Raw genomic sequence first — 14,495 nt, 5'->3', positions numbered from 1 at the left:
AAATTTTGGACCCTTCTTCCAATGTGGCTGCATGTGTACCAAGATGGACACACTAAAGAGGATTTGCGGCAGAAGATGATGGAGGAGCAGAGAGACTAAGCTCCACCTTGCCCCAAATGCCCTGAGCATTGTCTTTGTGAACTGCTGCCCTGGCTACGAAAGGGCTGTAAAATTTGCTGAGCCAAAAATGAGTTTGACGGTGGCGCTACTGACGACCCACACCGTGGCCTTGCAGGAAGAAAAACTGCTGCTGGAATTGTCTGGTGGTAGCAGACAGATTCAAGGAATGTGGGGAGGCACAGCTTCCTTTAAACGTTCCAGGCATGAATCTACCTTCTTGCCAAAAATAAAGACATATCTAATGACATGGATATTCTAGGGCAAGCTCATAGACCTCATCCAGGCATGGCACTGAAGTGCCACACTTATGCCAATCGCACAACAAGACAGTCAGTGGTGTCCAAACCAGAGTAGATCACAAACCTTTCTCCATCATGTCCCTCTAGTATAGCTTGGGTTAGGGTTGTTCGGAGATCGACAACGGTTGGCAGAATTTAGGCCACAGAGTCCCATTTGGCTGTGGCAGTCTGGGAGGTAGTTGGCATTTACAGTACACACAGCAAGACTTGTAGTTGAAAATATGCATTTGCAAAGTATGCTTAGAATCCTGATCAGGTAGGATGGTGGAGAAAGCATTACTGTTGACTTGTTGACGCCTGAAGCACCAGGCTGCCTGGTGTGGAGTGTTGTGCGAGGAAATTAAGGTCACCCGGTGCAGGTCAATGGCTACAAGCGAGCAGTCTGTTGACTGCAGGGCCAGATCATGGTTTTGAATAATTACTCAAGAGAGCATCCCTGAGACCATTCATTGATTGGCAGGAGAGGTTCCATAGATGCCTGACCAGGTTGAAAAACCTCCATAAAGACATTAATCTTTATCTCTATAGTGGCCAGTTGTAGGTCAAGCAGTTCAACTGCCCTACGCATGAAGACAGCAGAGAAGGCACTTATATCTGTAGCAGAGAAATAAGGCCAGTTTCTGGTAAAGTATCCAGGTTACTGGCATTCTGTAGCTCCTCATACCAATATCCCATATCATATTGTGGGACAATATCATCCTCTTCACCCAGATTAGAGTAATTTGAGGTAGTCAGTGGCAGGTACGCACACAGGGGGCCGACGTCCGATCACAGTCGCAGAAATCATCTCAGTGATTTACCTGGAGAAAATGCTAGAGCGCAGTAGTTTTGAAACTGCACATTATTGGTGGCAGCAAACAAATGGAACCAGGGCTCGCTCCACTGTACAAAGATTTCTCTTGCCACTCTTGATCCATCAACTGATGTCTACCTAGTTCCTATGCTCCGACATTCAGTGATCGTGCGGATTGTTAGGGGACTATTGGCACCACAGCCACTTTTCCAGACACATGGAAACACGCAAATTCAGACCTCTCCTCAAGAAACCCTCCGCCGAACCCAGCAAACTCCAGGACCACCGTCCCATCTCACTGCTCCCTTTCTCCGACAAAGTCCTCGAGAAGGCCATCAACCAGCAGCTCACCAAACACCAGGGGGGAAACAACCTGCTTGACACCTCCAAATCCAGTTTCCATGCCAACCACAGCACCAAGACCACTCAGATCTCCGCCACTGATGACATCCGCACCCTCCCCGACAGTGGAGAATCCGTGGCCCCAATCCTCCTCGACTACTCCGCAGCATTCAACACCGTATCCCACCACATACTCATCAAGAAACTGCACCACATCAGAATCCAGGGAGATGCCCTCAGATGGAAAGAATCCACCTACCTCCCTTCACCTCAGAACCCAAAATCACCCTCTGCGGCGACCTTCAAGGTTCATCCGTCAGCCCCACCCTCTTCAACTCCTACATGACACTTCTAGCAACATAGTCAGAACCCACGACCACAATATCATATCCTAAGCCTACGACAGCCATCCTCAGGCTCTCAGCAGACCCCACAACCACGAAGACCAACTTCCCCAACTGCATGAAGCACATCGCTGACGGGATGAAGACCAACTGTCATCGTTCTGGACGAAGCAACAGATCAACGCAGTTCCTCCCCCTGCTTCCACACTCTCCCCATGCTCTGAAGAATCTTTAAATGGCTCCCCATTGGCACGAGGAAAACCAACATTCAAGCCCTAGTCACCGGCCGGATTACGGCAATGCACTGAACAAAAGAACCACCACCGAACTCATGAGGAGACTACAGATGATACACAACTCAGCACCTAGACTCGTCCTCAACCTACCCAAATGGAACCATATCACACCACACCTTAGGAAGCTCCATTAGCTCCCCGTCCAGAAAAGATGCCAATTCAAGATATGAACACACACCTAGAAAGCCCTCCACAACCTAGGACCAGCATACATCAACCACCGCCTGAACTTTCATCAACCATCCAGAGATCACGCATTCACCGATGCCACAGAGGAGGCTGTTCTTTCTCCTACTTCGCAAAGTCCTGAACGGCTTTTCCCTACACCTACGGATATCACCCTCTCAGAAAGAGCCTCAAGACCTGGCATTTCGACTGAGCACTGCAACCCAGCACCTGGAAACCCTGACGGGTGATTAGTAGCGTTATACAAATACTGATTGATTGATTGATCCACCAAGGATGCTTGGACAGCTTCTAAAAACCTGAATGATCTCACAAGCACTATACAGATGCCAATAGATCGGTCAACACAGTCTGTGATGCATAGATCAGCATGCAAAACATGCTTTGCCATGTCCTGGCTATCATATCATTTGAGCCACCGTGCCTCTAAATTATTTCAAGACTACTAGCAAGATCTTGGGGTTAAGTCCCAAAAAGCATGAGTGTACTTGCTGAAAAGGATCTTAGTGCCAAATTAGCCAGAGAGAACATTATATTTCCAAAAGCATCAATACATTGTCGACGTCTGTACCACCAGGCTTCCAGGCGTAGGATGCGGACTCTCTGGGGGTTGGTCTATGTCACTAGGCCACCAGTCGACGGACCTGGGGGCTTGGACATGGCTTAGACGAAGTAGCCAAGAGTTTGTCCATGATGCTCTAACTGAATGGCAATAGTGACTCAGAAGGTTAGACCTGGTTTAAATTTCCCTCAGTGTCAACAGCAGGCAACTGCAAAAAACCTTCGCACATCTACAGCGAAAGAGGCTTTTTATCCCATTGGTGGCCCAGGAGTTAAGTTCAGCTCAGTCCCTGGAAACCTACCTTGCACCATGTTATTTTGTAAATGTAGGTATATTGTGAACTGTGCACATTGGTTCAAGTACATGTACTTGAACTTATGATTTTGATGACCCTGAAGCATGTTAGACAGCATGCCTCCCAATGTAGCACACTGAAAGTTAAAAGGATTATTATTGAGAACTTAGGCCAAAAATAGGCAGAGCACCACACATTTTTTCACGTTAAATGCAGTTATAGCCCATAATCTGTATAATGAGGAGGGTAGAAGTTTGTCCATCAGTGGAGTTGGAAATGACATGGAAGGTACCGGTAAGGGCCAAAAGCCAGTGTGGAAGTGTGAACTAGCATCAGTACAGGCCCAGGAACAGGTCTCGTGGGGGCAGGTGGCGCTGAGGTAAGGCCCGCCAACAGACGTTCTTGTGAAGCACCTTGAGGCTCCATGGGGCTCGAAGATACGCTAGGAGAGGTATTCTACCTTTACTACGCGGTCATTACTTCGTATTACCATTACTACGCATATTTTAGTTCGAGATGCCATTACTTAGCATGCATTTACTTAGCATGCATTTACTACGCATAATGGAGTTACTGTGCAAAATAAAGCTAAAAATATTTCATGCAAACGGGATGAATAAAAATAAACATATTAACTGTAGGGAATGGACTGGTAAAGTGGCAGGGTCGAGATGGGGGTAGTGTTTTAGGGTTTAGGGTAGTGTTGTGGTGTTAGTGTAGTGTAGGGTAGTGTTTTAGGGTAGTGTTGGGGTGCCGTGCAGGGTAGTGTTTGGGTGTAGGGACAGGACTGTGGGTCGGGGGAGAGTTGTGCAGGGGGTAGTGTTTTAGGGTTTAGGGTAGCGTTGTGCTGTTGTGTAGTGTAGGGTAGTGTTTTAGGGTTTAGGGTAGTGTTGGGGTGTCGTGCAGGGTAGTGTTTGAGTGTAGGGAGTGGGCTGGGGGAAGAAGAAGGGTCTTTCGGAGGTAGTGATTTAGGGTTTAGGGTAGTGTAGTGTTTGGGGGTTTGGGTAGTGTTTTAGAGTTTGTTATGTGTAGGGTAGTGTATTTGTATTTAGTGTAGTGTTGGGGTAAATGTCTGTTTTTATTACTAGGCAAGTTTTGAAGTACCAATAATGCGTTGTAACGGTATGTGTAATAATTAACTGCGAAGTAAAAGCATTTTTAATATATTTATATATATTTGCGAAGTAAAAGCATGCGCACTAAAGTCATGCGTAGAAATGGTATTTGCGAAGTAAAAACTTTGCAGTAAATACCTGCAGAGTAACGGTATGCTAAGTAACATCATATATTTGCTAGGAGAAGCCAGTAGCGTGTGGGAGAGCTTCAGAATGGCATCCTTGAAGACCACCATTTGCTGCAGTGTAGACAACGGGCAGAGAATTTGGGATACGCAGCGACCAGCAGTGGGACTGGAAAATCAAAGCCAGAAGAGGCTTGCAGGTATATTTCGATTGTCGCTCTTGCGCCTGCTCATCTGATTTCGAGTGGTGGGATGGAGGCAAAACCTGCTTAGTTTCCTTGCAGTGTACTGTTGTGGTGCATCTTCGACTTCCAGGAGGATTTTAAGGGGCATGCCTTGACAAGCAGCCCCGTGACCTTGGACAGAATTCACGTTTTTACCTTCACTTATGTTCGATGGTAGCGTTTCAGCATTCACTCATGAATCTCATTCTGGTGCAGGAGAGCACATTTATCACACGAGTGAGTAGTAACCAAAACCCAATCATGGAAGAAAATAAGTCATTCAGGTGCGTGATCAACATCTGCTTCCCGCAGTCACTGTAAGGCTTGAATCTGGTCATTTTGGTGGGAGACAATGTCCATAGCACACTGTCTGAAGAACATTTTGAAGTCATCTGAAAACTGACAAAGTTGGAAGCAGAGCTCAGGATCCGCATCAAAGGGTACAGAAAGAAAGTAACTGATGTCAGCACACAGAGGTAGTGCTTATATGCCGCTCCGTCACTTACAGGGTGGTACAGAATCACGGCAGACACCCATGGAACCACAGATCGGCATGTGGGAGCTTCACCAAAAAATGTTACGCATCCAGTCTATCGTCTGGGGACATTCGAACTGTGAGTAAATGGTGGTTAGAAGTAGCCATCAGCAATAATTGATGCACAATCTATCACATCTTAACTTGAGAAAAAGATTACAATATCAAACATTTCTGCAGATGTGCTTCCTGTAGCACCCTAATAATGGCATTACCTTTCAATGGTGCAACATAAGCCGGGCAGGGCTTGTCCAGCAATGGAAGAAGTGACCTTCTTTCCTTGACCTTCTCATGGGAGTCGTAGTCCGGTTTCACAGGCACTGGTGGAAACACCTGAAACAAGAGAACTCTGTCTTTATATCCCTCATCAAATATTTAAAGACCCAAGATAACCTCCTTCAGTGCTAGGTCTTTAGATCCACTTAGAAATTTGGTGCAGGAGGAGAAAGGTCTACAGGCTGCACATTTTGATCCCAAAGTTGTTGATTTGCCGGAACATACTATATATTTGACAAACAAAGCCAAACTCAAATGGAAGATTTTGAAAGTGGAGAGTGACAACTTGCAGTATGAAATGCACAATATGTAGTGATTGGAACATCTAAAACTATATGAGCTAGTTTAAAATGTAACCTTATTTTACTGGCCACACCAAGTGCCATGAACAATATGTAGTGCAAAGCAAGGGATAAAAGTATCACTTGAAGCTACACTGTCGCTAGCATAGCTTCATGGTTTGTTTGCGATCGTTTACCCAGCTCTATACAATAATTGCTTGATGTATGTAGTATTTCTGTAGCACGGCTAGCCGAAAAGCAGCAGAGCACTGCACATGGTGCAAGGCAAAGTGCGCGTGTGATTGGAGGAGGGGCAGGGGGTTAGATTTGTTCGGAGAGCATACACTCACACTAAAGGAAGGTTAAAACGCAAATGTGGCAAAATAATGAGAGATTTTATGAAGGTCTATGTTATTTCAGATTACGTGCCTTTAAAGGAACCTCTTAACCTATCAGGTAACACCACAAACCACCTGATTCAGAAATGAGTCCTAGTAAGGTCATTTAAAGATTGGCAGGAGGCCTAACTGCCCCGCATAGACTACAATCAGCAGCCATGTTGTAAAATCTCAGTCTGCCTGGCACGGACCTCACAGCCTTCCGAGGAACTACCAGTGCAGCGGTTTCTATCAAGGAAGAATAGTTTGCGGAGTGGGCGCTATGTTCTTTTAGCAGTGACAGATATATATATTTTTCCTAAACAAAATCGGAGTTTGTTATTCAAAACAAAACAAAAATGGACAGACATTAAGGGATTTCTCTCACTCCTCTCCAGGAGTAATCACTTGATCTCCTTACCCAGGCCGACCACCCGCCACCAGGTGGTCCCAGGCAGGGAAGTCTAGTAACAGTCACCCAGCAGTATGGTCCACTGACCCTAAATAGGATGTGGTAATCATCAATGTACCCCACTGGTCCTGTGGTTCCCCAGTGTGAAGCCTGTTGAGACTCCACTGATAGAAACTCTGTAGTTCCCCCTCCTCTAAATTAGGTGTGGAAACAACGGATTGGGTGGAAGGGTCATGGTAATTTATGGCGGCTCTCCCACCCTGCCAAATTCGAAATGAGCCGCTCAATCTCAGCCCTTCTATTGAATTGTCCCTTTGGCAATGACCAGCCACCCACTAAACTTACTATTGTTAGTTCACAAGTTAAAGGTACATCAAAGCTTTGTTAGTTCAGTGCTTTTTATAATGCTTTTATCTCCATTTAATCTGACTCTAAATTAGTTGAGGGAACCACAAGTTTTCTGGAAAGGTGAAAATCCAATTTATCAATCAATCAATCAAGACATTTATATAGCGCACTACTCACCCGTAGGGTCTCAAGGCGCTGGGGGGGGAGGGGGGGTGCCGCTACTGCTCGAACAGCCAGGTTTTCAGCTTCTTCCTGAAGGAGAGGTGGTCTTGGGTCAGGCGCAGGTCGGTCGGGAGGGAGTTCCAGGTCTTGGCGGCCAGGTAGGAGAAAGACCTTCCTCCTGTCGTCGCTCTTCGGATGCGGGGGACGGCGGCGAGGGCGTGGTTGGCTGATCGGAGGTGGCGTTTGGGAGCGTAGAAGTTGATTCGGTTGTTGAGGTAGCTCGGGCCTTGGTCGTGTAGGGCTTTGTGTGCGTGGGTGAGGAGGCGGAAGGTGATTCTTTTGTTGACGGGGAGCCAATGCAGGTCTCTCAGATGTCCGGAGATGTGGCTGGTTCGTGGGATGTCGAGGATGAGTCTGGCTGAGGCGTTCTGGATCCGCTGGAGTCTCTTCTGGAGCTTGGCGGTGGTACCGGCGTAGAGGGCGTTGCCGTAGTCCAGTCGACTGGTGACGAGGGCCTGGGTGACGGTCTTCCTGGTCTCGGTGGGGATCCACCATAAGATCTTCCGTAGCATGCGTAGGATGTTGAAGCATGCCGAGGAGACGTTGTTGACTTGCCTGGTCATGGAGAGGGAGGAGTCCAGGATGAAACCCAGGTTGCGTGCGTGGTCTGTCGGTTCGGGTGCGGTGCCCAGGGCGGGAGGCCACCAGGAGTCGTCCCAGGCGGAGGGTGAAGAGCCCAGGATGAGGACCTCCGTCTTGTCTGAGTTCAGTTTCAGGCGGCTGGTCGTCATCCACTCGGCTACCTCTTTCATCCCTTCGTGCAGGTTGGCTCTGGCGGCGGCGGGGTCGTTGGTCAGGGAGAGGATCAGCTGGGTGTCGTCGGCGTAGGAGATTATGCTGAGGTTGTGTTGGCGTGCGATGGCCGCGAGGGGGCTCATGTAGACGTTGAAGAGGGTGGGGCTCAGCGAGGATCCTTGAGGGACGCCGCAGATGACTTCGGTGGCCTCTGACTTGTACGGTGGTAGGCGAACTCTCTGCGTTCTTCCGTCGAGGAAGGAGATGATCCATTCCAGAGCCTTCTCCTGGATTCCGACGTTGCTGAGGCGCTGTACTAGGGTGCGGTGGCAGACAGTGTCGAATGCCGCGGAGAGGTCTAGGAGGATGAGGGCCGCTGTTTCTCCGTTGTCCATCAGGGATCGGATGTCATCGGTGGCGGCGATGAGGGCGGTCTCGGTGCTGTGGTTGGCTCGGAAGCCAGACTGTGTGGGGTCGAGGGATCCATGTGTCTCAAGGAAGGCGGCCAGCTGCTTGTTGACGGTCTTCTCGATGACTTTGGCTGGAAACGGGAGGAGCGAGATGGGGCGGTAATTCTTGAGTTCGGTGGGGTCCGCTGTGGGTTTCTTGAGTAGAGCGCTGAGTTCGGCGTGCTTCCAGCTCTCAGGGAAGGTGGCGGTGTCGAAGGATGTGTTGATGATGTCTCGCAGGTGGGGTGCGATGACAGCGTCGGCCTTGTTGAAGACGTGGTGAGGGCAGGGGTCGGTCGGGGATCCGGAGTGGATGGAGTTCATCGTGCGGATGGTGTCTTCGGTGTTGATCGGAGTCCAGGCGTGGAGGGTGGTGGTGGGGGGTGGTTGTTCGGTCGTGGTGTGCGTTGGTTGGTTGTTGAAGCTGTTGTGTATGTCCGCGATCTTGTTGTGGAAGTATGAGGCGAGGGAGTCGCAGAGGTCTTGCGATGGGGTGATGTCGTTGTTTCCTGCGCTGGGGTTGGATAGCTCTTTCACGATGTTGAAGAGTTCCTTGCAGTTGTGTGCGTTGTTGTCCAGCCGGTCCTTGAATGCAGTTTTCTTGGCGGCGCGGATCATCTGGTGGTGCTTCCGGGTGGCAAGCTTGAAGGTGGTCATGTTGTCCGGTGTTGGTTCCCTTCTCCAGACTTTCTTGAGGGCTCGGCAGTTCTTCTTGGAGCTCTTGAGTTCGTCGGTGAACCATGGGGCTTTCTTGCTGCCGGGTCTGCTGGGCGGGGTCCTCAGCGGGGCGAGCTCGTCCGCGCAGTTGCTGATCCACTTCGTGAGGTTGTCGGCGGCCTGGCTGGGGTTCACTGAGCTGGCAGGAGGGTGCTGGCTCAGGGTGGTGGCGAGCTGGTCGGCTGTGATCTTGTTCCAGCTTCTGCGGGCAGCCTGTTACTGGTGGTGGTGGGTCGTCGTTCTTTTGAAGGTGAAGTGGACGCAGCTGTGGTCCGTCCATTGGAGCTCTGTGGCGTGGCTGAAGTCGATGTCTGTGCTGGATGAGAAGACTGCGTCGAGCGTGTGTCCGGCGAGGTGGGTGGGGGTGGACACCAGCTGCTTGAGTCCAAGATTGGCGAGGTTGTCGAGCAGGGTGCTGGTGTTGCGGTCGTTGTTGTTCTCCAGGTGGAAGTTGAGGTCCCCCAGGAGGATGTAGTCAGTGGAGGGGAGGGCATGCGGGCTGACGAAGTCGGCGATGTCCTCGCTGAATTGGGTGCGTGGTCCTGGAGGTCGGTAGATCAGGGTGCCTCTGAGGGTGGTCTTCGGGTCGGTGTGGATCTGGAAATGCAGGTGTTCGGCGGTGGTCAGGGTGTTGTCGGTGCTGGTCGTGAGGCGGATGGTGTTCCTGTGGATGATGGCGATGCCTCCTCCCATCTGGTTGGCGGTGCGATCCCTCCGGGTGATCTTGTAGCCCTCTGGGATGGCGATGGCGATGTCGGGAGCTGAAGAGGCGTTCATCCAGGTCTCCGTGAGGAAGGCAACGTCTGGAGCTGTGGTGTCGAGGAGGTTCCAGAGTTCGATGGCGTGTCTGTGGACGGAGCGGGTGTTGAGCAGGATGCACTTGAGGTGGGTGCTGCTGGTGTTCGACTTGGCGGGTGCTGGTGCGAGGCAGGTCTGGGTGCAGGTGAACTTGCAGGTGAGGCAGCTGAAGGGTCCGTGGGTGCGTCTCGGGGTGGCTTGGTGGCATCCCGGGGTTCGGCCGGTGTTGAGTGCGCTGAGGTTGGCGGCGGTGTACGTCAGGCGGGTTGGTCGGGGTCCTCGTGGGCCCGGGGTCCTGGCGCTGGGCGCGGTCCAGACGCGGACGGGCGCAGACGGGCTTACCTTTGGCGCACCTTCGGCGCGCCCGCTGCGCGTGACCGCTGCGCGTTCGCACGGTCGCCATATATGGCGAAGTGCGCGGGTGGGCGGAGCAGCTGGGAGGCGGGAGCAGGGAGGGTACAGAAAGAAAAAAGGGGCGGGGTCAGCGGTGGAGGCGGGAAGCGGGGAGCGGGGAGGGATGCGACGGGGCGGCTGAAAGTACTGGCAAACAGGCAGGAATGGGGGGACAAAAGTACAAGATAACAGCAAAATCAAATCACAAACACAATACAGTCAGAGGCAGTGGCACAGGGCAAGCAGCGAGCAGGGACCTCGCCGCTCGAAGTCAGGGGGCGTGGTCACGCGGCGGAGCCGGGGCAGCGAAGCAGAGGCTGGGAGGCACACGCAGCAGCTGGTGGCCGTGCGGCGCGGGGGTGTCCTAGAACTAGGTCACACTCACCTGCGTCGCACGGTCGCCATATATGGACAAGTGCGCAGGTGGGCGGAGCAGCTGGGAGGCGGGAGCGGGGAGGGTACAGAAAGAAAAAAGGGGCGGGGTCAGCGGTGGAGGCGGGGAGCGGGGAGGGATGTGACGGGGCGGCTGAAAGTACTGGCAAACAGGCAGGAATGGGGGGACAAAAGTACAAGATAACAGCAAAATCAAATCACAAACACAATACAGTCAGAGGCAGTGGCACAGGGCAAGAAGCGAGCAGGGACCACGCCGCTCGAAGTCAGGGGGCGTGGTCACGCGGCGGAGCCGGGGCAGCGAAGCAGAGGCTGGGAGGCACACGCAGCAGCTGGTGGCCGTGCGGCGCGGGGGTGTCCTAGAACTAGGTCACACTCACCTGCGTCGCACGGTCGCCATATATGGCCAAGTGCGCGGGTGGGCGGAGCAGCTGGGAGGCGGGAGCGGGGAGGGTACAGAAAGAAAAAAGGGGCGGGGTCAGCGGTGGAGGCGGGAAGCGGGGAGCGGGGAGGGATGCGACGAGGCGGCTGAAAGTACTGGCAAACAGGCAGGAATGGGGGGACAAAAGTACAAGATAACAGCAAAATCAAATCACAAACACAATACAGTCAGAGGCAGTGGCACAGGGCAAGAAGCGAGCAGGGACCACGCCGCTCGAAGTCAGGGGGCGTGGTCACGCGGCGGAGCCGGGGCAGCGAAGCAGAGGCTGGGAGGCACAAGCAGCAGCTGGTGGCCGTGCGGCGCGGGGGTGTCCTAGAACTAGGTTCTATGAAAACTTACCCACTCCACCAAACTCTACAAGGGCCCCTTAAGCTCAACCCTGTTTTTCTACATTTCATGTGCTGTAGTTTATCTGTCCTTCTATTTAGAAATGTTAACAAACATAATAAACGGTTTCCTGTCTTACATGTTTTCATCTACAGTCCTTCATCTGCATGTCACAAAATAGTGATGTGGTACAGGTGCCAAGGAACAGTCAGGGCAAGTGAACATATGAAGAATGGGCACTAGCATACACATTTAGCCAGCCTGCTATGCAAGACGCATAACAGATGAGTCTTTGCCAATGCTCAGGTTTTGTTTAGAGGGCCAGGCCAGGCTAGGCGACCTGCTCAATTTGTAAATGCTGGTTTGATAATGCTGTCAAATTAGCAGGCTGTGGACCCGCATATGTGTTCTCTATGCTATCCATGGACCTTAATTGGAAAAATGCGAGGTGCGAGGTGGTGGGTTTTGAGCTCTTCTTATAAACTATAATTCGAAGCTCCTCTTAAAACAAAACAAACATTGGGTTGGGCATGTGTGTGATATTGACACAGGTACAGTGAGTAAGTTAGACTGTACATCAGGAACAGAAACAGCACAGCATTTAAATGTAAGAACTGGGTACCTAGAAACTAGCCACATCCAACTGTATAAATAAGGTTCTCTCTCAACAAAAAGCAAGCATGAGGCAGTCAAGTTGTGACTTACATCCGTGTATCGCAGAGCTGGGTGTGTACCTTGGACAGACGTTACGGTCAGTGGCAGGCCCTCCAGGCTCCAAAGCTTCCGGCTGAGGTCATCGTAGGACTTTACAACGCTGATCAACTGCTCCTCTCCAGTTCCTTTGGGCTGTAAATCCCCAAGAAAGATACATTAAAGTCACTAGGAACTCGTATGATTGGTTCCCATTCACTTCTCATTTGTACATTTTACACAACAATAAACAGCATTGTTATATGCTGCTAAATATTCAAATGTTCCAAGAAGGAAAATGGCCTGACCAGCGGGCAAGATGGCCGCTCTTCTTTAGAGCTCTTCAAGTGAGCCCTCAATTTCCCCCTAGATCCATCCATCACACTGCCGACACCTGACACTCCTAGCCACGGGCGTCTGGAGAGGTGAGGCACCCGTGGCCACTGTCTATGGTCCCTCAGCAGGCTGTAGGGGACTGGACAAAGCTGGGGTGAGTGTGCTGCCCCCCCCACAAGAAGAAACCGCAGACTGTCCGGATTGCAGTGAGTACTGAGGAGAGAGTAGTCGGGGGCCATCGAACGAAGAGAGTAGCTGAGGCAACTGCGTGGTGCCCTTCCGCTTGGATTATGCTGTGCAACGACCCACCAGCGGCTGTCGTCATACCAATAGAGGAGTCCATCTGCTGGACCTTCACGCTGCATGGTGCAGTAAGGAGTGGCAGCGGCCAGAGGGGGACTTGCTGAAGGGATTGGCGGGGCAAGACCATGGGGCGCGGGACAGGAAGCAACGGGCCCCAGGTATACGGGGGATAACCAGAGTGGGGATCGCCTTACACCCAGTAGGCAGTGGTGACTACTCTCCTGAGGGGGCCCTACGTGGAGGGAGTCAACAGTTCCCCTTTAGAAATGAGATCATCAGTAGTAGAGGACATAGTGACAAACACCAGCAGCAAATCAAGCTGGATAAAGACACAACCCTGCACGCCCTCTGCCAATGAGGGGACCCTTGCAGGCTGGGGCCCAAGTGTATTAATACTGCTTAGTGAGGAGTGAGTGAGAGGTAGAGCCCTCACTCAGAGACATTATGGACGCTGTCCATGGTATTCGGGCAACGCTGGAGCCTCTAGAGTCGAAAATAGACACTTATGCTACGAAGGTCACTCATTTGCAAGCGGACTTGAGAAATGGTCAATGAAAGAAACACCCAATGGGGGGGGGGGGGGGGGGCGGAGTAACAGTTACCATGTCATTAGGCGTGCTTACATTTCACCACCTTCAGCCGGATACAAATGGTGCAGTGGGGCTGGATGCCCCGGGACTGCAAACGCTTTACTCTACAAACCTCACAGAGCCGTTCTCCCTCAAGGATGCAGGGGAATAATTGAAATTTTATGTGACAGAACGTGATTGGCTTGGGGAGTAAAATTAAGAGAGTGATTGTCATGCAGCGCTTGGGCTGACACTGTCCTGATATTATACTGCTGCAAGAAACTCACCTGAAGGGGACTGAGATTAAGAGGCTGTTAAAAATTGGGGCTCTAATGGGCAGAGGTATGTACCCTGTCCAAGTAGGGACAACAATCCTAGTCAGTGCAAGTCACATCACAATCCTAAATTATTCTGTGCTCACCCCTCCCCCCGGTAGCCTGGCACAGAGCAGGTAGGCTTAACTTAGAAGGCAAGGTGTAAAGTATCTGTGCAATGTATCATACAGCACAGTAAATCCACCACAAAAACACTTCACAACAGTTTAGAGGGTAGCAAATATTTATCTTAGTAAAAAAAAGTCCAAAACTATCAAAATCCATAAAGTAGAAGTCGAGTTATTGAATGTTGAAGAAATAAATGCAATAAAGCACTTATAAGAGGGTAGCGCTAAAAAGGTTACTTTAGGTCACAAGGGACTGGTGCGAATCCAAAGTGCAGGCCAGCCACGATGGAGCGGGTGCCGGCTAAATGGACCAACATGGGCCCGCTGAATACAATACTTTGAATCCTAGGGTGCAGTCTGTACCGCGCAGCTTTACTTCAGATAGAAGAGGCAAGCTATCAAGCCCTTGGAGATCACTTTGGAGGGAAGGCAGAGTCCAGCTCTCCTTTCAGCAGAATCAGTGAGCAGCAGGCTGCAGGGGCAACAAGCAGAAATGCAGTCCAGTTGAGTCCTATGCGCAGCACCGCAGTTCTTCTGTCGGAGATTCTGTGTAGGTCCATAAGTGGCGATCTGATGAGGCCAAAGACCCAGTACTTATACCCAAATGGGCCTTTAATGTGAGGGAAACTTTAAAGAGTAGTTTTAAAGTGCACCAGTATCCCTTTCAATCCCAGTCCTCACCCCAGACTACCAGTGAGTGGCTATAAGTCCTTTGTATGGGGTCAAGCCACTACCCATTGAAGAGTAGG

General features: G+C 51.1%; 1 protein-coding gene across 1 annotated transcript in view; it reads right to left on the bottom strand.

Moving 5' to 3' along the window:
* NOL6 (nucleolar protein 6) overlaps positions 1–14,495 on the bottom strand; it is a 530,178-nt gene that overhangs the window by 314,604 nt on the left and 201,079 nt on the right. Inside the window, exons 16-17 of the mRNA XM_085628873.1 lie at positions 12,112–12,252; positions 5,452–5,569 (exon numbers count right to left, since the gene is read on the bottom strand). Coding sequence (XP_085484999.1) covers positions 5,452–5,569; positions 12,112–12,252 — 259 coding nt within the window. The remainder of the gene's footprint in view (positions 1–5,451; positions 5,570–12,111; positions 12,253–14,495) is intronic.

Source organism: Triturus cristatus, chromosome 2_1, assembly GCF_964204655.1.
Source record: "Triturus cristatus chromosome 2_1, aTriCri1.1, whole genome shotgun sequence".
In the NCBI taxonomy this organism is placed as follows: domain Eukaryota; kingdom Metazoa; phylum Chordata; class Amphibia; order Caudata; family Salamandridae; genus Triturus; species Triturus cristatus.
Note: the sequence above shows the minus strand (reverse complement) of the source record. Positions and strands in the feature narration are given on the sequence as shown.